Source organism: Gavia stellata, chromosome 8 (assembly GCF_030936135.1).
Source record: "Gavia stellata isolate bGavSte3 chromosome 8, bGavSte3.hap2, whole genome shotgun sequence".
Taxonomy (NCBI): domain Eukaryota; kingdom Metazoa; phylum Chordata; class Aves; order Gaviiformes; family Gaviidae; genus Gavia; species Gavia stellata.
Genome location: NC_082601.1, coordinates 22,665,974 through 22,688,781, shown reverse-complemented (window position 1 = coordinate 22,688,781; position 22,808 = coordinate 22,665,974). Strand labels below are relative to the sequence as shown.

At 37.2% G+C, this 22,808-nt stretch overlaps 1 protein-coding gene across 1 annotated transcript in view; it reads left to right on the top strand.

Moving 5' to 3' along the window:
- Positions 1-22,808, top strand: part of LRP2 (LDL receptor related protein 2) — a 128,217-nt gene that overhangs the window by 57,685 nt on the left and 47,724 nt on the right. Inside the window, exons 27-41 of the mRNA XM_059820541.1 lie at positions 276-487; positions 976-1,160; positions 2,103-2,331; positions 3,400-3,577; positions 5,478-5,606; positions 9,615-9,781; positions 14,312-14,455; positions 15,400-15,509; positions 16,547-16,724; positions 17,066-17,279; positions 17,762-18,001; positions 18,132-18,320; positions 19,411-20,331; positions 20,889-21,054; positions 21,901-22,059. Coding sequence (XP_059676524.1) covers positions 276-487; positions 976-1,160; positions 2,103-2,331; positions 3,400-3,577; positions 5,478-5,606; positions 9,615-9,781; positions 14,312-14,455; positions 15,400-15,509; positions 16,547-16,724; positions 17,066-17,279; positions 17,762-18,001; positions 18,132-18,320; positions 19,411-20,331; positions 20,889-21,054; positions 21,901-22,059 — 3,421 coding nt within the window. The remainder of the gene's footprint in view (positions 1-275; positions 488-975; positions 1,161-2,102; positions 2,332-3,399; positions 3,578-5,477; positions 5,607-9,614; positions 9,782-14,311; positions 14,456-15,399; positions 15,510-16,546; positions 16,725-17,065; positions 17,280-17,761; positions 18,002-18,131; positions 18,321-19,410; positions 20,332-20,888; positions 21,055-21,900; positions 22,060-22,808) is intronic.

Sequence of the window (22,808 nt, the reverse complement as noted above, 5' to 3'; positions counted from 1 at the left end):
GTCCAGATATGAGACTGGAAGGGGAGTCTAGTAGAAAGAGTAAATGATGGAGAAAGGGTGGAGAAAAGCCAAGGTAGATCCAAAAGTCAGGATGGACAGACTGGATATGATAAAATATCTTGGCCTGAGAATTGATTTGAATTTGTCCTTTCAATCTGTATCTCTAGATATGATAGCTTTGATGCTATAAAGCCATGTCAAATTACTCAGTGTTTCTTTTTCTTACAGAATTACTGTTGAATAGCTTATCAGTTTATTTTATTTTCCTTTGACAGAGTCTGGGAATCTTCTTTTGCTGGTGGCAAGTCGTAACCAAATCGTTGTGGACAACATCACCTCTCAGTCACACAGTATTTATTCTCTGGTTCGGGATGGGAGGAATATTGTGGCTATTGATTTTGATTCAGTGACAGATCGTATCTTTTGGTCTGATACAACACAGGATAAAATTTGGAGTGCTCATCAAAATGGGACTGACCGAAAAATAGTAAGTTTCACTGAGTTAATCTTGTCTCCTTGTTGTGGAGAGAAAATGAAGACACTGTTTCTCCAGTTAACAAAGAGAAAAATCCCAACATAATAAGAAGAGAGATAACATAGACAAAGTGAAACAACTTTGTAGATACTAAGCCAACATTTCATATAGCTTTTTGAAAAAGAAAACTGAATGCTTTAAGAAGCCCTTTTTTAACATCAGGCTATTAGTTGATTTTCCTATTAGTAGATGCTAACTTCTTCAATAGACCCACTGAAGTTGTTAGTAGGAGTGTTTGGGTGTATGCTTTGTCAGCACTTTGAATATATACATTGTGAGTCATTCTGCCTAAGAGACCTAGAAAATGTTGGAGATTTAGTTCCCCATTTTCCATATCTGTAGAAATGAAAAGGGTAAAAATTTAATATCAACTAGTTTGTTCTCTCTCTTTCTCTCTTTTTTTTTTTTTTTTTATTTTTAAAATTTTTGTTATTAAACAGGTGTTTGACAGTGGTGTCACCGTGACTGAAAGTATAGCGGTAGATTGGGTAGGTCGCAATCTTTACTGGACAGACTTTGTTCTGGAAACAATTGAAGTCTCTAAAATGGATGGGAGCCACAGGACTGTGCTGATTAGTGAAAATATAACAAACCCAAGGGGACTAGTGTTAGATCCCAGAATTGAGTAAGACTTTTTTTTTATGTTTTGTTTTGAAAACATGCATATTTTATGATGTAACGATATTCAAATTTGAGATGTGCCCAAATTGTATTGTAATTGTAAATGACAAGTGGAAGTGAAAACTTAAGACAATTTTTGAAAATAGTGTGTTTGCATAGTTGATTTAATATTCAAATTCATATGGTAATTATTTGTAATCTGTTGCTCTGTTTCACTATAAGAAGATGTTTTTTTCCCTGTAAAACAGATTTTCCTACATTTGTTTCCTAGTTAAGAACTATTAATTAAAAATTCTAATGTATCATTATCAGTTGGTGGTATATCACAAACTTACATGTAATATAATGTGGTATGCCTACCTGGCAAGGAGGAGGTTCCTTTATAGCCCCAAGTCTAAAATAATTATCTATACTGTATTAATGTTATCACAAAAGCACCTTCTCATTTCAGACAGCAAGTGTCATAGAGTAAATGGAATGTTATGATTTGATACAATGTACATGTACTAACTTTTACTGGGTGTTGAGCTCTTCAATGCCTTGAACTCTGTTTACTGCCAGCCACGTGGGGATCTTCAGTTATAGCACTGTTAACATTATCAATGCATGCCTGTAAAAGTAAAAACCCTTATAAAATTATTATTTATCAACTGGAGAATCAGATTATAATCAATGTTGAAAAACAGTGGTAACAGTAGCTTCTATACGCTGCTATTATTGACAAATGAAAACAGCAGTAGAAGTATTAAAAGAATTTTTACAACAGAAATTATGCTAATATCTTAAGCAAGCATATTGCTGGAATGAGTAATTTCAGTATGATAGTGTAGGACTTTTCTTAAAAAGGTTGTTTCTGTTTTTTTGGCTAATGAGTCTTCGTGTAACGTTCCTCAATAGGCAGCTAGGTTTTTCTCCCAGATTGATAACCACAAGTTACTTTTTTCAGTGCTCATGTAATGTTCTGGACTGACTGGGGCCAAAACCCTCGAATTGAAAAAGCCAGCATGGATGGCAAAATGCGAACAGTGATTATTAACAATAAAATCTACTGGCCCAATGGACTCTCCATTGATTACCCAAATAAACTTCTTTATTTTGCTGATGCTTATCTTGATTATATTGATTTTTGTGATTACAATGGAAACAACAGACGACAGGTGGTTGCAAGCGATCTGGTAAGACATTATTTACACTATCATAACTTGGATGTATTTTTTTTTCAAAATACTTGGGTGAAGCAGATATGAAGTATTTTAGCCGCTTGCTACAGCTGGAAAAAAAAGAACTGCATATCCTATTCACAGTCTCTTAGGAGATCTTCAACAGAACCTGCAGCTGAGTGTGGACTTAGTGCTTTAGAACATTCACATTTGTTCTGTCTGCATGCGTGAAGTCTAAAGGTGACATCTGACACTGCTGCTACTAGCTGGTGCATTTGCTGTAGGCAAATACAGTACAAAAAAAGCTAGTAGAGCTTTCCCTGTTCACCTTCTGTGAGTAATGATTGTTAGTATTCTTGACAGCAGTGAAGGGTTTTGTGCTGCCACAACTTGCTGCATGCAGGTCACTTCATGAAGACCATCCCTCTTACAGGCTATCTCCCAATAAAGTGCTGATGGCAGCTTGTAGTGCTGTCCCTGTACCAGCACAATAGTTTGGACGTTCAGTTGGTACACATAAGCTGGTATAAATAACCACATGTAATTTTTCAAGAATTGAACCTTGGGCCTTTTATTTTTGGCTAGAGAGACAATTCTGGTGAAATAGGAGCCAGTGCAATCTTTCTTGCCCCACTCCTAGTTTTCTGAAATTTAGATAAGCCACCTTCTTCGACCTTCTGGTAAATTATAGGGGAGCTTATCAGAGTTGCAAGGTCTTGACAGGTCCATAATTCTCACTAGACATTTCTTCTTGTGCCCTTGAAAATCTACAATTGGGTCTTTATCTGTTGGTTCCCTGTGTTCTGCCCTACAGTGAGACTGCTTTGTTAATTCCTCATGCTGTACATCTCACAGGGTCTATTTAGCATTTTCATTTTAAAAAATGTGTATTTTCCCCATAATTAATTTCTTGGTTTTAGGCAATAGATGATATTTCATATTCTTTTGCTGAAAAATATTTTTTGAGACACAGCTGCTTTTGTTCTTATTTTTTAAAATTATGCTCAGCTCTGTTGTTACTTGATTGCAACTTTATGTATACAGATCTTCGGAACTAAATTTGTAAACATCCTCACCTTTTAGATATTGCAGCATCCACATGGTCTAACTGTCTTTGAAGATTTTGTGTACTGGAGTGACCGCTATACTAATCGAGTAATTCGGGCCAATAAATGGCATGGAGGAAACCAGACAATTATGATTTATAACATTCACCAGCCTTTGGGGCTTGTGGCAGTCCATCCTGTAAAGCAACCTGATGGTAAGTTCAGCAAAACGACTTTGGTAATTACAAAAATAAGCCATGCATTAATGTCATGCATAGGCATTCCTGGAAGAACCAGTCTTGTCAGCAAATGGGCTGGGTTAAAACAAGCAAATAATTCATAGTATTGACTTGCAACTGAAGGTCATTTCAACCTTACCAACCTGCTGAACCAGCCTGTCCAAAACCTGGTGTTTAGGTAAAGTAACCTAGGCAACATGTAATCATAATAACTAGCCTAAAAGAATAATAGGGAAGCAGTATGTGCCATTTCCTTGCACTTTGTTTTGAATGTTTTTATAAGAAAATTGGAGCATTTTTGGAAAGCATTTTAATTTTTAAAATTTGTCTCTGTGGCATACCTTGTGTGTTAATAATATTATAATGTAATTATTTTATCAATATCAATAATATTCTTTTAGACAAGATTACTGTCATAAACCTTATCAGAAAGCACTTTTGCATTATTTTACTTAATGAAATAATAATAATTAAAAAATAATGAACAAACCCCTTCATTGCATTCAAGATTCCCCCTGAAATCATATGCAGGTGATCTTTTGCAGCTGAAAGACTATTGAAAAAAAAAAAGAATTTTTTTTTACTTTCTCTTAGGTAGAGTTATCTTCTAAATCAGACTTTTTGTCATTTTATGGCATGACTTGAAGAGTGGGAAATATATTGACACAAATACAACTCTCTAATACTACCTGAAAGGAGAGAGTGGCTGCTGGTCTCTTCTCCTAAGTGGCAAGTGATAGGACAAGAGAAAATGGCTGCAAGTTCCGTCAGGGGAGGTTTAGACTGGATATTAGGAAAAATTTCTTCACTGAAAGGGTTGTCAGACATTGGAACGGGCTGCCCAGGGAGGTGGTTGAGTCATCATCCCTGGAGGTATTTAAAAGATGTGTGGATGAGGTGCTTAGGGACATCGTTTAGTGGTGGACTTGGCAGTCTTAGGTTTATGGTTGGACTTGATGGTCTTAAAGGTCTTTTCCAACCTAAATGATTCTATGATTCTATGAATATTGTCTTTCATTTTCTGCTTTATTTCTTATGTATGGAGTGTTTCTGATTAATAAATGTTACAACGACTTACATTTTTTTTTCTTGAGAACTTTCATACTGAGGAGGGTGGAGACTTCCATCTGAGTAAGGCACTAGTAATTTCAGTGCTATATTTGTTTTGGAACAAAACCTTCCTCAATCATGTTCAGAGCTAAATCCACTTAGCACTCTCACCGCAAATTCTTTAGTCAGCAGAGGGTACCGTTAATTTATACATCATAGTTTTATTTTACAATCCAAGGTTTAAAAAGCTTTCTACCACTGGTGGAGGAAATTGTTTATTTTTCTTCATTATATTAAATAAGTACATTCTAGGATTTTTCAGTTAGAATTGTTCTGTTGTACTTTATGTGGCCAGATAGAGAAAAAGGGAATAAAGCACTTGCAAAATAGCAAAACATACTGATGTTAGAAAGGAAGAAATAATTATTTGCTGATTGAAATTCCAGATGTAGTATTAAAACTAATAATTTAAATAAATAATTTAAATCCCTCATCTAGAAGGGTTATAATGATCAAAGACTGAAAATCCCGCAAGCCTCCTGGTGCAGTTAAGAAAAGTTTGAAAAGGAGTTTGAAAGATTTTCTATGACACAAAAAAGTTGAGAAGACCACTGTGATAATGGTACTGGTTTTACATAAAAATTATATCCTGTTACGAGTGTATTGTATTGCTTGTGGTTCTTGGAAATAACTTAATTTTTTAATTATAAGGAAATAGCAAAACTGATTTAGTGCTGGGTTGATATTATCAGTAGCAATGAGATTGAATATTCTTTCCAGGCTCTCATATTGTTACAGTTGCTAATACTTTCTTTTTTCCTTTCAGGTATCAATTCTTGTGCATCATCCCCCTGTAGCCACCTGTGCTTGCTTTCTTCATCTGGACCACTTTTTTTTTCCTGTGCTTGTCCTTCAGGATGGATGCTTTCTCCTGATAACAGGAACTGCATGAGAGGTAGGGCAGTAATAATGAGAGATAAAAAAAAAAAAGACCTGACACTGTCAAATCCATCCCTCCGTCAGGTAAAAAGCATCCTTCAGATCTGTGTGCTGCTGCTTATGAAATCGAAGTTTGGGACCATTCCAGGCAGACTTCATCCAGGATGCATGGAATGTACTTGGCCTAAAGGTTCTGGAAAGAACTCGGTCAGAGATTCAGACGCTTCATTTGGGGAAAATGGATGAACTCAATTTTATTTTAAGCACTTTAAAGAAGACGCATTTTAAAATTTCTCAACATATTGAATGTTTTGCTGTTGGAATACATCTAGAAGGAGCTTAGTATCAGTTAAAAATGAAAACATACTCTGGCAGAATGTTGTCCTCATTATAAATATTCAGCCTGGAAACCTGTTTTTAAGAGTTGCAATTGTAAGAGTGTCAGGATGCAGGACTAGAAGGGACTTTCTTGGTCACTCAAGTCTGTTTCCTTCTTGCCCCTGACTACCATATCATATGTCCCCTTTCACCAGTCAAGCTCCAGTTTAAGATTAATTTGGTTTCTTGCCCCTAAAACTCACTGAAACTCACAATTTTGATATTTGGAAACCTTCTGATTTTCTGTTCAAGTATAGTCTTTCCCCAGTTTATGCCCATTTCTTATGCCATTTTTGTCCTTCAGGATAAATATCATCAGTAGTTCTCCTTCATCCCTGGTATATGTTCTGTTGTATATATTTGAAGTGACTATCATATTCTTTCTCAGCATGTATTTTGCTGAGAATTAAGTCACGATCTTTTTGTTTCCTCTAATCAGGAGAGGTGCTTTCCCTGCTCCTCATCACTCTCTTCAGCTTGTCTGAACTAATGCATTTTAGAATTCAGATCAAATTTTCACAGCTTGAGCTTTTTCCCTCCCCAGTGTAAAAAATTAGTATGCCAAATACAGGACTTCTAGAAACACAGCCTAAAATTACAGATACTACAGGTGATGCAGCTATAACAGAGCTAACCTTTGCAAACAAAACCTCATAGCAAAAAGTACCATTGAACTTTCTTTTAACAATCCACAGACCTCAATGATTTGTAAAAATCATTGAGCCAATTCATTAAAAAAAAAAAGTCACAAAAAACCAGATTGCTGGCAGGCAGTTTGTGACCAGAAATTCAACGAGATTAATTTTGTCAGATGAAGCATTCATTATTAATTTTTCCATCAGTTGTACAGATATAAAGCATGCTTTGGTGCCTCCCTAATAAGAAAGCTTCAAATCACTGAAATTTAAGTAAAAATTATTTTTGGGATGAGCTACCACTAGAAATCTCTGTCAGTCAAAAGATCCTTTTTTTTTAAAAAAAAAAAAAATCTAAATTTTAAAAGCCATATCACACTGTTTTCCTGCTTGATACTTAGCAGTGTGTTCTTTAAAGAGTTGTATTGCATTTATGTTTTTCTTAACAGCAGTAAGAGAATTACCAATTTATATAATCTGTAATGAAGTGCAAGTTTGTTTAATCTATTAAAAAAAAAGAGGGTTTCTTTTAGAAATCTGTACTGGTTTTAGTATGTGCAGGCTTATAGAGGGATCATGATGAAAGAAATGGAACATGGGAGTGATGAAGCATATGCATGTGTAGAGGTTGACCCAGTTCTGCCACTGAATCAAGCTATTGACAGTTCTTATCTTTATTTCCCACATGTTGCTAAGTTCCTTGTGTCTATTTAGGTACAGTTGTGGCCCTTTTATAAATTGTATAATTGCTCAGTATAAATTGTGTAAAAGAGAAAAATAGAAATATCCCTCTATGAAGCACAGTTCTTTTAAACTATTTGGGCTTATTTTTTTCTTTTTAGATTGAATTTATGCATTTAAAACAGTATGTAAAAAAACATCTACAGAGTTTAGGAAATTTTTAAAAAATAATGTATTTGCTGAAGGTCAGCACATCAGAAAAAGTTATTAAAATATGCTGATTCCTTTCATGGTAAAATATTTTAATTATTGCTAGTGATTACAAAGGAATAGGCATTTGCCATTTCTTTTCCAATATTTACTATTATCCTTATCCTTGCTGTCATTCTTTACTTTAATAGGCCAGCACAAACTTTCAGAAGAAAGATTAAACTGAGCTGTGTGCATTTGGTTGTCCACTGTCTCCACAAAACAATGATATTGCTGGTCTCTGCCTGCTTAGTTCACATACTAAATACTGCTAACTTCATATTGGTGGAAAGGCATTGATTGTAGGATTGCACCATTTCTAGCTTTACATAAGATGAAGAATGCTAATATTATAAGATTGCCTTTGCACTTACTTTACTTTAAACTGCATTTCGGGTTGATATTAAAGATGATAATGTAGCAAGCTGGCTTGGAAATGAAGCAAGGAATTTGTATGTATTAGAATCTTGTATTAATATGGTAAATTTAAATATTTAATATAACAATACTTGAATTTTATATGAATTATCATTTGTCATCTAAACCTGTATTAAGTTTAATTGCAGAAGTTATATTAATGTCTATCTGATGAAGCTACACAGTTTTTAGATCTGTGTACCTCAGCAAATTTGCTCTATTGTCCATTATATGAAGGAGGAATAATCAGGCTATATAGATATGCATAGGTGTTAAACTTAAAGGAAGCAATCAGCAAGAAATTTTCTGTAGAATATAATTTGTTTAAATGAGACTATCAAACTTCTAAAGTACAAACAGTCTAACCTTGAGAATTCACGTATCTATATTTCAGCAGGATTCAGTAGTGCTGTACTGTGTACAATTAGAAAGGGAATAATGACTCCAGGGTCTTGTATTCATTTGGAACAATTTCACATGAATTTAGCTGTTCTTTGCAAACGTTTTACAGAAGAGCACTGGCGTGCCACATTCTTAGAGAAAAAAAAATGGAAGAAGTCCAAGAATTTCACAGGCAGAGCTAGCTATATGTCTTCAGGCAATTATTTGCCAAAATGTGATTTTTGTGCTGAGACAAGTGGTATCTAAGCTTATGTCAAATTTGACAAATAGTTCCAGCTGCCAGAGAGAAGTATGGACAATAATTTTTGAGATGTGCAATGATGCTGTGGTTTGTGGCTTTTCATGTCAAAATTTTCACTGCAAATTTTATATAAATATATTAAGCAGCCAGTGAAGAAAATCAAAACAAAGAAAAACCCCCCAAAAGTATTTGACCTATTATAAAAGAGGAAATGGCTACCTTCTATGCAGCAGCAGCCCAGTTCCCTATCAAGTGGTAGCAAGTGCCTATGGAGAGAAGAGCCTAGAATTTGTTCTCCAAAGGCAAGAGCACAAGGAAGAGGGGAATTGGTGTTCAGGAGATTCCCTTCCGCTGCAGATGAGAAATGAAGTTGCTGACTCACACTCTACAGCTCTCCAATGCATTTTCTCAGGTCACCTGACTATATGCCCTTTGTTAATAAGATTTATGCGTAAGAGTACAAGTTTACCTAAAAGTAAATATACTATAAGGGGGTATGTCTACTCCCTTAGAGATAAAACAAGAAAACAGAGTACTGCAGTTATATTTAATAATAAAGATCAGCAATTCCTACTGTGTCATTGTACCTTCCTTGTAAGTCCTGCTCAACAGGCATTAGAACCCATCTCAGGCACGTCCTGGAGGGCCCTCAGAGCTTTGTCCTTCTGGTTCCCATTCTCAGAGATTTGAAAAAGCTGCTCAGAGCAGCTGCGTGAATGTACTTCTTCCCTTGACCAGCAATGAGTGATCCTGCCTTATTTACTTCCTCCTTCTCAGAATTTGCTTGCATATGAATTGTGATTGCACAGTGCTGAAACTTTAAATGTTACAACAATTACAATAACTGATAACCTCAGTCCTAGTGAGGGAACAAACTTATAGGTAAGTGGTTGCAAAACGTCACTGGTAACATTAAACTATTCTCAGCATCAGGGAACCTTTGGGTGGGAAAGGGGAAACATATCATAATGCCATTTTCTTCATCAGAAACAACTCTGAATTACATTATATGTTTTCACAGTTGAACACCCTTTCCTTATTGCTGTAAGAGATAATATAATTTATGGAATTTCTCTGAACCCTGAGGAGAAGACGAATGATGCTATGGTTCCAATAGCAGGAGTTCAAAATGGTGTTGATGTTGACTTTGATGACTCTGAACAGATGATTTATTGGGTTGAAAATCCAGTAAGTTCTTATTTGTGTTCAAATTGTGCACTAAAATAAGACTTTTTATTTTAAAATAATGTTTTTGACTGAAATATATTTGCATTGCAGGTAAGAATTTTGATAAATATAATAGAAAGGAATGAAAGGGGCCTTTGGGGTTTTTTTTGTTTGTGTTTTTTTTTTTTTTTCCCCCTAGGATAAGATAAAGAAGCTTCATCTCTTTTGTAAGTTAGTTTTCATGTTTGTCAGCTGCAATATTTGATTAATGCTATTCTGGCTCAGCCAGAGACACGAACAGGAAATATTGGAAAGCACTGACAGAACCATACTCAGCCCCCCTTTGCTATAGTCCACTCTTTCTCCTCTGTCTTGACTTAGGACTTAATTCTGCAAACACAGCCAGAACACTTCTCCGTGGGAGCAGTACATTAGACACAGTGGCACTAAACATTAGAATGAAAATACATGCATCTAGTCTGAGCACTTAATCACAGAATCATAAAATTGTTTACGTTGGAAAAGACCTTTAAGATGACCAAGTCCAACTGAAAACCTAACCCTGCTAAGTTCACCACTAAACCATGTCCTAAGTGCCACATCTACACATTTTTTAAATACCTTCAGGGATGGTGACTCAATCACTTCCCTGGGCAGCCTGTTCCAATGTCTGACAACCCTTTCAGTGAAAAAGTTTTTCCTAATATCCAATCTAAACCTCCCCTGGCACAACTTGCAGCCATTTTCTCTTGTCCTATCATTTGTCACTTGGGAGAGGAGACCAACACTCACCTCTCTACAACGTCCTTTCAGGTAGTTGTAGAGAGCGATAAGGTCTCCCCTCAACTTCCTCTTCTCTGGGCTAAACAACCCCAGCTCCCTGGATCCTCCTTCTGGCCCTTCTTGTAGATGGGCATCACATTTGCTAACCTCCAGGGACCTCCCTGGTTAGCCAGGGCTGCTGGTAGATGATGGAAAGTGGTTTGGTGAGCACTTCTGCCAGCTCCCTCCGTACCCTTGGGTGGATCCCATCTGGTCCCATAGACTTGTGGGTGTCTAAGTGGTGTAGCAGGTCACTAACCATTTCCCCTTGGATTGTGGGGGCTTCATTCTGCTCTCCATCGCTATCTACCATCACAGGGGGCTGGGTATCCGGGGAACAACTGGTCTTACTATTAAAGACTGAGGCAAAGAAAGCATTAAGTGCCTCATCCTTTTCCTCATCCTTTGTCACTATATTTCCCTCTGCATCCAGTAAAGGATGAAGATTCTCCACCCTCCTTTTGTTGTTAATGTATTTATAGAAACATTTTTTATTGCCTTTTACAGCAGAGGCCTGGTTAAGTTCTAGTTGGACTTTGGCCCTTCTAATTTTCTCCCTGCAAAACCTCAGGACATCCTTATAGTCTTCCTGAGTGGTCTGCCCCTTCTTCCAAAGGTCATAAACTCTCCTTTTTTTCCTGAGTTCCATCCAAAGCTCTGTTCAGCCAGGCCAGTCTTCTCTGCTGGCTTGTCTTCCGGCAGATGGGGACGACCTACTCCTGCACCTATGAAGTAACATAGTAGAGAGGCATCTTTAAATAGAAGAAAATGGTTGCAAAGTCACAACAATTTCCAGGTAGCACGTATGAGGCTTATCGATCTAAAAAATAGTTTGAACTAATTTTTAATAGTTGATTATAATTGTTTCACTGAGCATTTTTAATGCTTGTCCTGAACTAAGAAACAATACGTGTTCCCTAAGGCTAACTTGTCACAAAAAATTCCCAATTTTTGCAGGATGGACATCTAAAAAAAAAAAATCTGTGGGAGTCTGGGAGATAGATGTGGTAGGAAACTGCTGATTCAGCAATATGTGTTCAGTCTTGGAAACGTAAAAGCAATTCTTTTTTCAAGAAAAGCAGTGCTTAGGTCCTGGAGATGTATTAGGGCAGATAAGGAGATTTCCGTAGTTATGTTTTACAGAAACAATTCATGCTAACTTGTTACCTTTCATCCAAACAAGATTTAAGTGTTTTTTTTCCCCAACCTGTTTCCCTTACATTTTGCAGGTTTGAAGTAAAAATAAGTTTAAAAATCACTCATTTTAAAGCCTTTTCTGTGTCACTCATAAAGGAATTACAATTTATTTATTTATTTATTTAAAATTAGAATGTTTTGTTCCCATGAAGTATATAAATAGACGTATTTAAGGAAACCTTTGCCCAAGGAACTAGATAAATACTCAGGAATCTATTTGATCCTCTGTGCAGTCTGAAAAAATGTTCTTGACAGATCTCAGCCAGCAGATACAGCTGACATTTACAAGAGGTAGAACAGTTCTGTAGGAGGTCATGGTCTGATATATCCATTAACAGACCTGGCTAGTGAAAAGCCAGATGCCTCTGCAGGCTGAGTGTGGGTAAGTGCTGTATTTTAGTTAGGTCTTGATCTCCAGACTGACAAATGCGTGGCTATGGACTGTGCCCCCTGTCTGTAACCCTGACCTGCAGGTCACAGGCTGCTGTTGCTCCCGAACAGCTAAGACACCTGTGTCAGTCATAGCTTGCTCTCTGAAAAAAGATATTTCTCTAGTTTCTAATGACAGAAGCATAATTGCCTACTTTCTTAATTGTAGTCCTTGTCCATTACCACAAGGCCCCTTCCTTAACACCCTGTTTTGCTTCCATCCACTGTGCGCTTGGGTTTTCCAGGGCTTTGTCTACACTTGCATAGTTCATAACTGTAATTTCACTGCCAGTGTTGACAACAGTTGAAGCTGTAGTTAGAGCTCAAGTGAACATCCATCAACTTGTTCACCCTATCTGAAGCAAACTCAGGGAACAGAGATAAGTATCAGTCCTCCCTATGCTACTTGAAAAACACTTCCCAAGCATTTCTGTCTTCAGCTGTTGTGTTCCATAGGTTATTAATTGTAAATGTCAATAATAGGCAGGAGAATTCCTAACTGTCTTTGAAGTGCCTATCATACTGTACACTGTTGTAAATATTCAACATCCATTAGGCTCTCAAAGGAGGGTTTATACAGTACCAAAAGTTATCCTACTTTCCTACTTTTTTTGGTAGATGCAAGGACAGGTTAATTTGCAAATAACACTACACTATTAGGATTTAGCAAGCAGCGCTCTACCGGTGTCTAAGAAATTCTACCTATTTAAGCCAGCAGTGAATTTGGCCTGGAGCTCTTGTTCAGATTTTTGCCACCTGATATGTTGATTCCTTTCTGAAGCACTGTTTTCAATTCTGCCCTGAGATATTTAGACAGTATACTGATATCATGGTAACAAAGCAATTAAGAATATGCGTGGACCAAATGATCACTGGATGCTTTTCCTAGAGCCAGAAACAAGGTAGAATCAGCTTTGAGATGGCAACTGCAACCTGTTCTCCATTTTTTTACTGCCTGGGCCTGCTCTTTCTCTGCCTCTACCTTCTCCCTTCCTGGACTGGACTAGTGTTAGCTGCATAGCTTCTGTCTTCAAGTGATGCAAAGTTCAGGCTCTAATGGTGCGCTGCGTGTTCTGTCCCTTCGAGTTGGCAGTGCCCCTCTGTCTTTCCAGCAAAGTGCCAGAGCAGAACAAACCTACTGCACATGTTGCCTCAGTGGAGAACTGGGGTGGTTGTCCCAGTGCTACGTGGTCTGGGAGCCTGCACCACGGAGCGAGATCTTCCCAGGACAGGTGCGGCATGTCTGCATCAGTGCAGGAGGAAGTAATTAGTGAGGGGAGAGAAACTGATTTCAACCCTCACTCACAGCTCCCCTAACCTACTGACCTCTTCTCCAAAAGGCTTAATAATGTGCTATAGCTGCTGGTATTTCAATTCTGCATTAATACTGGTTGTGAAAGATTTGCATGATAATATGCAGGACTTCTGCAGGACTCCTGTAAAATTGACTTAACCTGAAGAAAGCTCAGGAAGGAAGCTATAGTAACCACTTCAGACCTTTATCTGGCTTGTCTCTCTGTTTAGTGCTTGTTTTTATCATGATTTAGCATCACACACTGCAGCTAATACCATAGAATCTGCAGGTGATAAGTTATCATTTCAAGGGTTACTCTTATGAAGAAAGCTGCAAGGATAATCTGAGTCTTGATTCTTGTTATTACAGCTTATTAAAAATTTGATTCTTAAATATTTATTCATGGAGAGAACGCTATTTTCCTTTACTAGATTTCAGGTGTATTCAAGATGGTTAACTGAGGTATCCTGGTAAAAATCTTTTGATAATGAAATACAAATTATAGAAGTGTGACTGTATATTGCTTAAATATATATGGTTCAACCTTATATAATATAGTAATTTTATTTCTGTCAATCAGGTTTTGGTTGGTGAATGGTAATGCCTCTTTACACTGGATGATTATGATTTACAATAATATTTTTACCATGTTTATGCATTGAGCATATACAAATACATTTCTGTCATCTACTGGATTTTCATTTTGCTAAGAAAAGATTGTAATATAAAGTAAGTGCTCATGTAGTTGGGATAATACAGTTTTTTCTGCTCTTGACATTTTTTCACTTTTGTTATCTTTTTCTTCTAAGGGTGAAATTCACAGAGTGAGGTCAGATGGAGCCAACAGGACAGTTTTTGCTCCAGCAGCTGTTATTGGTGCTCCTATGGGTCTGGCATTGGACTGGATATCTGCAAACCTGTATTACAGTAACCCAGGGACACAGTCAATTGAGGTAATTATTTAAGAGGACAATGGGAAAGAAAGAGCCTAGATTTTTCACTGCTGTGTATACAGGTTGAAATTAGTAATATTTTTTTTAGTGAAAAACTGAAATTAGATTTATTTTAAAATGCAAACAGTCTGTAGAAAAATACTTTACAAACTTGAAGAGATAAACCTGAATTTGAGCATAGTCAAAAAGATTGAAAGCAGTATATTCTGGGAACTTTATTTGTGCATAGATATGTTTTTTCTCCCCCCCCCGCCCCAGTCATTAGGCTTCTGGTTTTGACTCACAACCTCTCTGGTCAGTAGAGTTACTATTATTACTACTATTACCACTTCAAAACAATGATCCCAAAGCAGTGCCTCTAAAAATAAAGGAATGTTGCCATCAAATGCAGTAAGACCCACACCCAAATGCTTTGATATCATATTATATAGCTTTCTGGAGACTAGCTGTCTGATGGTATGTGAAGGATAAAATTGCAATTTAGTGTAGGGAGATAGAGGATGAGCAATATATAATACAGTAATGACTGTGAATAAGCCCAGTCATTAATGTCCTTGTCCCAAAATATAAATATATACTATTAAATTAAAAGGCAGCTAATTCAAACAAATAAAATGGAATATTTTCGAAATCAACATTTCGTCAACCCGTTCAGCCTGTAATACTTTCAAGATATTATGGAAGCTGAAAGATTAACTATTTTTATACCTAGGATGCTTACTTGTTAACATAGGCAGGTTCTGAGCTCCAAGCAGATCATTCAAGGGGTGCATGTTACAGAAGGCAGATGGTTAGAGTACAGAGCAATGTGCTTTTTTCTTCATAGTATTTGAGAGAGTCTTCTGCAATTTAAGCTTCCTGTTGATTTAGGCTTCCTTCCTTTAATTTGAAAATCTATCATAAGTTCTGTATTATGTGCTCTGATGAGTTCGATGTTTGCATAGGTCCTGAAGCTGCATGGTGACGTAATGTACAGGAAAACACTGATTACCAATGATGGCACCTCTCTGGGAGCTGGCACGCCAATTGGTTTGACGGTTGATCCAGCAAGAGGGTAAATTTCCAAAATTGAATACACATGAATATATTCTCCACATTTTTCTTAATTTTTAGGGTCTTCAGCTTCCATCCTGGATTTGACATGGGTTTGGTTTTTTCATATTTGTGCAGAATTTTTTACTCTTTTTAAGCCCTAGAAAATAATTGCATGGCTTCATAAATTGTTCCATAGATGTTCGTTCTCCTTAATTTACCATATACTTATATGTTACATTTCTTTAATTAAAAAGGATCTCAGAACATTACGATTGTGAAGAAGATCTCTGAAAAATGGGAACCCAGAGTAAAGAGAACTCTAAAGTCTTTCTTCATAAGATATCATAAATATCTTGTGATGTCTGTCTTGAGGCCAGTCTGTAGTAGACAGACACACTTCACAGGAAGAATGTCACATGTTAAATAGCATAGCACTAAAAACGATTTTGCTGCTCTCTTCCAAAAAGAGCTGTAATTTGCTCTTTTTCCAACAGGGTACTCAAAATTGATGCCTGACATTTTGTCTGTAGTTGGGAGTCTGGCTGCCATGTGCCCTAGGTGTTCTTCAGCAACTGAGACCAGAGCGGTGCACATATTCCCCAGAGCCAGATAATGGAACTCTGTTTCATATAGATTTTTTGAACTTGCAGTTTTAATTCCAAGTTGGAACCAAACTCACTGCTGAAACCGTGCAGCCCTCTGTGAAACAGAATTACTGTTCTCCTGCTTTCTTGTTATAGTCCTAATACTCTACTGAATTTACCTGCTGATGGTATTGTGGGTGATACAGGGGAGGGTATGGATTTCTAAAAATGATTTAACAGGCATTGTTCTTTTTTTCAAGGCATTTCTCTTTTTCAAGAGAACAAGCATTTTTCTCTTTTTTTCAAACGAGATCTCTTTTTCGTTGTGGCCTGGTTCAAAGTGATCTCTGTTCAGCATGTGCTGAAGTATTTGGCTGAGAAAGGAGATGGATTTATGCATATGCTCAAGAGACTCTGGTCCATTGATCTCTGTTGTCAGCTTTGCTAACAGATGTGATAATGTGTGTTACAGGAAGCTGTACTGGACAGACCAGGGAACTGACAGTGGAGTCCCAGCAAAGATTGCCAGTGCAAACATGGATGGATCAGGCATACAAACTCTCTTCACTGGCAACCTTGACCATGTAGAGTTCATTACCATTGACATTAAGGAACAAAAGTTGTACTGGGCTGTCACAAGCACAGGAGTGGTAGGAGATATCTTTTTAATAATTGCTTTTTACCTGTTGATGTATCTCTGTGTGGTTCACATGACTCATTCAGTTACTTTAGTTTACTCATGTAACTGAGGGTTGCAGGTCTGAGCAAAATCTGAATAACTGTTGTTACTAGTTACCATTAAAAATATATGATTAATTTGAAAACTCAGAAATCATTATTGGCATCCTGCTGACCCTTTCCTTCCTACCTTGTACATAAAGAACTCATGTGTGAAGAGATTTTAGTAGCATATGTTGCATTTTAATTTTGTATTGTAACATTGAACTTTTATTATAAGAAATGTAATATTAAACTTTAAACTGATTCCTAGATTGAGAAAGGCAATGTGGACGGTACAAATCGTGTGACTCTGGTGGTTCACCTTTCTCATCCATGGGGAATTGCTGTGTATGATACCTTCCTGTACTACACTGATCGAGATTATGAAGTTATTGAACGAGTTGACAAGTCCACTGGAGCAAACAAAGTAGTACTGAGAGATAATGTCCCAAGACTGAAGTGCCTACGTGTGTATTACAGAGACAGTGAGTATTTGCTGAAGAGATATTTCAAGATATCCAACTTGTGAAAACTCGAGCTTCTCTCAGAGACAGAATGCTTGCTCTTTCAAAGCAAATGGTTTGATTAGGCTTTCAGGAAACATGTCAGAAGCATTTGCCTGGTTTTGGTAAAGAGATGTTCCACCATTCAGTTAAGGCATCTATTGGCACATGTAGTTTTGCTAAAATATTTTTAATGTAATATTGACTAAATAACAAATTTTGTTGCTTTGGCTTCAAATGAATATATCTGTTTTATCTGATTCTTGGCCCCATTGATCTTAGATGACAAGAAACCAGCAAATCCATTGCTAATGCTTATGTGCTAAAATGTACAGTGGTTAAGATCTTTATTTTTGTCAGCTGGTTGTTAATACTGTGCAAGTATATGAAATTGGTTATGTATCTGTGGGAGTTTGTGATGATACAGGTCAGATTTTTATGTCTTGCCGTTGTGTCTTTCACAGCTTCTGCTGGTTCTTCAAATGGCTGCAGTAATAATATTGGAGTTTGCCAGCAGCTTTGCCTGCCTGTACCTGGTGGATTATTCTCCTGTGCCTGTGCTACTGGCTTTCAGCTAAATCCTGATAACAGAACATGTTCCCCATACAGTTCATTTGTAATTGTTTCTATGCTTTCTGCAATTAAAGGATTTAGTTTAGAGACATCTGATCACTCTGAAGCGATGGTACCACTGGCAGGAAGAGGTATGTGAATATTAATGTAGGAAAAAAATCTTGTAATGCCTAGTATTTTGGCATTTCCTGCTGGTATAGCACATGTTTTAAATACGTTAGTTTATATCAAAGTTAATTATTACTTTTCAAAACGTTTCAGGACGAAATGCACTTCACGTGGATGTCCACATGCCTTCTGGTTTTATTTACTGGTGTGACTTCAGTAGCACGATTTCTTCTCAGAATGCAATACGTAAAATTAAACCTGATGGTTCTTATTTTAGAAATGTTGTTACAAATGGAATAGGACGAAATGGGATCCGTGGCATCGCAGTTGACTGGGTAGCAGGTAAGCGTAGCTGAATTTAGGAGTATGTTATTCTTTACAGATTGTAAAATTTTTAGACTAACATAAATGGATCCTAATGGAACTATTTTTGAATGGAAGGCCTATGATTCTAACCTGTGTGTCTACGGACTGATTTTAAAACAAGAGGAGGTAATGAATGGCTCTTATGTTTATATAGATGTGTAAAAATGAAAGTTTATCAGAGCAGATATATAGAACCTTTTCTGTCATGATGCTTTCATATTTGTCTTAGGTCTCTTTTCTTGTCTGTGCATTCATAAGTAGCTGTTATCCAGTGTACTACTATACTTTACTACCATAGTGGAAAACATGTACTAGAGGAGAGTGCACAAAAGTTGTCTGATGACATTGTTGATAAGAAAGAAGGACCCTTCATCTACCCTCAGATTGCTGTGTAAATCCTATAAATTATAACAAAAAGTGAAGAAAGCAGAAGAAATACTTTGTCTTTGAACTTCAATTTTTCCCATGTATACTTCCTGTTCGTATTAGAGATTAATTCGAATATTAACTCTTCAGAAAGCGTTCGTCAACTCTAAATAGCTGACCATTGCCATTAATACCTTTATTTTATACGTATATGTACTATATATATGTTTTGCAAAAGTTCTTCTGTTGATTGATAGGCTTGTTGGGATGAGTTTTAGAATAATCATCTACTGTATACACTTAACTTAGTTACTGTATACAGTGCTGTGCCATAACATGGATTTCATAGTTGTGCATTGTAAAAGGTAAAGGGATAAGAGTATGGAAGGGCAAGACAAAGGCTTAGAGGAAAAAAAAGAAGTACACTTAAAGAACAACTGTACTTAATGCTCTTTTGATCTTATACCACTGATTTTTCCCTGTGGAAATCAGTAAGAATTTAGAAATTCATTGGCTATTGTCAATTTGCATGTGTTCTAATTCCTCAGAGTGCAGGCACGTACCTTATGCTTCCCACAACTAAAATGTTTATGGATATTCATGGTATAGTTTAGTACTTTATCAGCTCATGTTTCTCAGGTGTTGATACTAACTTTCTGGTTTGTTTTTCTGCTTTGTTTTTTCTCTTCTTTAAATGCAGGAAATCTTTATTTTACAAATGCATTCCTGACAGAGACTTTTGTAGAAGTTTTGCGTTTAAACACAACTTATCGCCGTGTTCTGCTTAAAACTACCATAGATATGCCAAGGCACATAGTAGTCAACCCAAAAAACAGGTATCTGTTCTGGGCAGATTATGGGCAAAATCCGAAGATCGAACGTGCATTTCTTGACTGTACCAACAGAACAGTTCTTGTGTCTGAGGGCATTGTCACACCTCGTGGGTTGGCCATAGATCACAGCAATGGCTACGTTTACTGGGTGGATGATTCCTTAGATATGATTGCAAGAATTCAGCCTGATGGTGGTGATGTTGAAATTGTGCGTTATGGCAGTCGCTATCCAACTCCGTATGGTATCACTGTCTTTGGAAATTCTATGATCTGGGTGGATCGGAACCTGAAAAAAGTCTTCCAAGCCAGCAAGGAGCCAGGCAATACTGATCAGCCAACAGTAATACGAGACAACATTAATTGGCTAAGGGATGTTACCATTTATAACAGTCATTTCCAGCCACGTTCACCCCTTGATGTCAACAACAATCCTTGTTTGGACAACAATGGAGGCTGTTCTCATCTGTGTTTTGCCTTGCCTGACATGCAGACACCCAAATGTGGTTGTGCCTTTGGAACGCTAGGCAGTGATGGCAAGAGATGTTCCATTTCAACTGATGATTACTTGATTTTTGCTCTTGAGAATGCCCTCAGAAGTATCCACCTAGATCCTGAAAATCACAGTCCTCCCTTCCGCACAGTCAATGTGTTAAGAACTGCAGTGGCCCTGGATTTTGACAGCATAAACAACCGAATATATTTTACACAAAGTTATCCTTCAGGAACAGGAAGAATCAGTTATGTTAGTATTTACTCAGGAATTGGCTCACCAACAGTAGTTGCATCTGGTAAGTGCACTGAAATGTGATACAAAGTAATTGGATGTTGAGAAAAATGGACTGCAGCACCTAGCAGTAGCTCAGCAGGTATTTTTATGCTGATGGACATGGTAGACTTATTTAGTTAGGATATTTGATGAAATGCTCCTTTTGACTCTTCTTGTCAGTTTTTTCCTCTTCTGAGATTCCTATTTCATCGTGATCACAATGAAATGGAAATATAAAGCTGGTTAAATATTATTAGATATATAAAATATATGTAATAAATTAAAATTTTATATGGTAAATTAGTATTTTGGAGTGAGGGATAATTCCTGCTACTTGGAGAATAGCAACCAGAACTTAGGTGTATGTGAGGAAAAGGTCTTTGTAACACTACTGCATACACAGGACTGCCTGAGTCCTGAGTATTAGTTCTTCAGATTTTTAAATGGACAAATTTGCACTGATATCAATGGCATTTTCAAGGAGATCTTTGGTGTCACCACATTATAATAGGTGAAGAGTATTGCAGTATCTCAGGAAACAGTACTGAACTTGCGTGTGTTTGCTTGCATGTGTCTAAGACCTGGGGACTCCAGATGGCATAGCCTTTGACTGGATCAACAACAGAGTTTACTACAGTGACTACCTCAATCAGACTATCAGCTCAATGGCTGTAGATGGCTCTAACCACACAGTGATTGCCCGGGTTCCACGACCAAGAGCCGTTGTATTAGATCCCTGCAGAGGGTATGTGTTGGTTGCACTTTATATACTTTACTTGGGCGGCAGGGAAAACTACAATCTAGACTTTGATGAAGACTGCCAGATACTTTTTGTTCTGAGCTCTAGGTTCCAGCTGTGCATAACCGTCCTATATCTAACTCTTCAGGTTTAAGTTTTCTAAGCTGATCTCAGCCTCAGAGATTTGAATTTTCGTCTGAGATTTTTAGAACATTTATGAATTTGTGGTGCATGAGGCTCCACTTAGTGTGGGTGGGAGCCAGGTACCGGGGGTAAATGAGAACTCTGTTCAATGCAGGTGTTTGTCAAGCAACTAACCATCCTCCATTTGCTGTGTAAGGCAGAAAAACAAAGGGTATTTGTTGAAACCAACATTTCTTTGAGAATATCATTTAATCAGGTGGCGCTGCCAAGAGATCTCTCTAAATAGTCTTATGTGATCTTTCCCTTTTTCTGTTGTATTTCCTGAGTGCCTCAGAAGAATTCTTCTTTCGGTATCAAAACATTCCCTGAGAAGCTGGAGACATTACTGTATTATACTGTATTTCTAATGTCATTAGTAATTATACTGTATTTCAAATGAAGACAGATAAGAAAGAGATTAATTGACTTTACTGGATTCCCATAGGAGCTGGAAAAACTTTTCTGAACTTCACTCCAGTGGAGCCCCGTGATCCCTACTAGAAGATTCCCTTGTCAGTGTGAGCCAAAATAGAGGAGGAAGTTCTTTTCCACTAGTTTTGCACTGCACACTTCAGTGAGAGACACCAGGGTGGAAATATCCTGGAGCAGATTAGAGCTTTGTGAGCTTTATTTGCTGAAAATATAAGCTTGCAATCATGTTATTGACAGGTATATGTACTGGACTGACTGGAGTTCAAATGCAAAGATAGAACGAGCTACACTTGGAGGTAACTTCAGAACACCTATTGTGAGCACCAATTTGGTATGGCCAAACGGGCTTACCCTGGACTACGAAGAACAGCAGTTATACTGGGCTGATGCAAATCTGTATGTATTGATAACACATTTGTTGTTTTACATTTGGTTAATTTTTTAATAGATCTATTATTTATTTTTCCTAATTTTTTAAACTTTTTCAGCATTTCAATTGAATTTGGTACTTTGTATTATAGAATCTTAAGCTTAAGTTACTTAATAGCAATGCAATGTCAAGTCTTGATATTGATGTAGAACTACTGTGCAATAAGAATTTTTGTTACGCCACAGTGTAGGTTTAGTCCACTGCCTTATGTCATTTGTACCCACTGGCAGTTTGTTCATCTTATCTGCAACTCAGGACTTTTATAAGCATCTTCTCTAACAACTACAATCCCAGTGTGCATTTTACATCATTGATTTCTCATGGTTAATGCCTGTCACCAGTGGAATTTGGCATGGTGTTCTTGCTGTTTCCTACCAGACAGAGCTCTACGCTTCAATTTATGCTATCAGAATTTCTGCTGTCAGCAGGAAAGTTTTTAAAAATAATTTAGTTTGTATCCATTCGAATTCACCCATGGTATCAGACAAATCACTGCAGCAATCAGACCTTTCTCATCTGGTTCCTTCAGCATAGCATTTCTTTTGCAGGCTTCTCCTTTGCTGTGACAAGAAAGTGATGTCTGTAATGTAATAACTCTTATGGTCTGTGCCTGTATGGGATCTTCTGGGAAGAAAGCATTCTTATTTGGATTCATCTGTGTGCAGGAGGGCAGGGCACCTCTAATGGGACCCTCTATTTTAAGGGGAATGCAGGA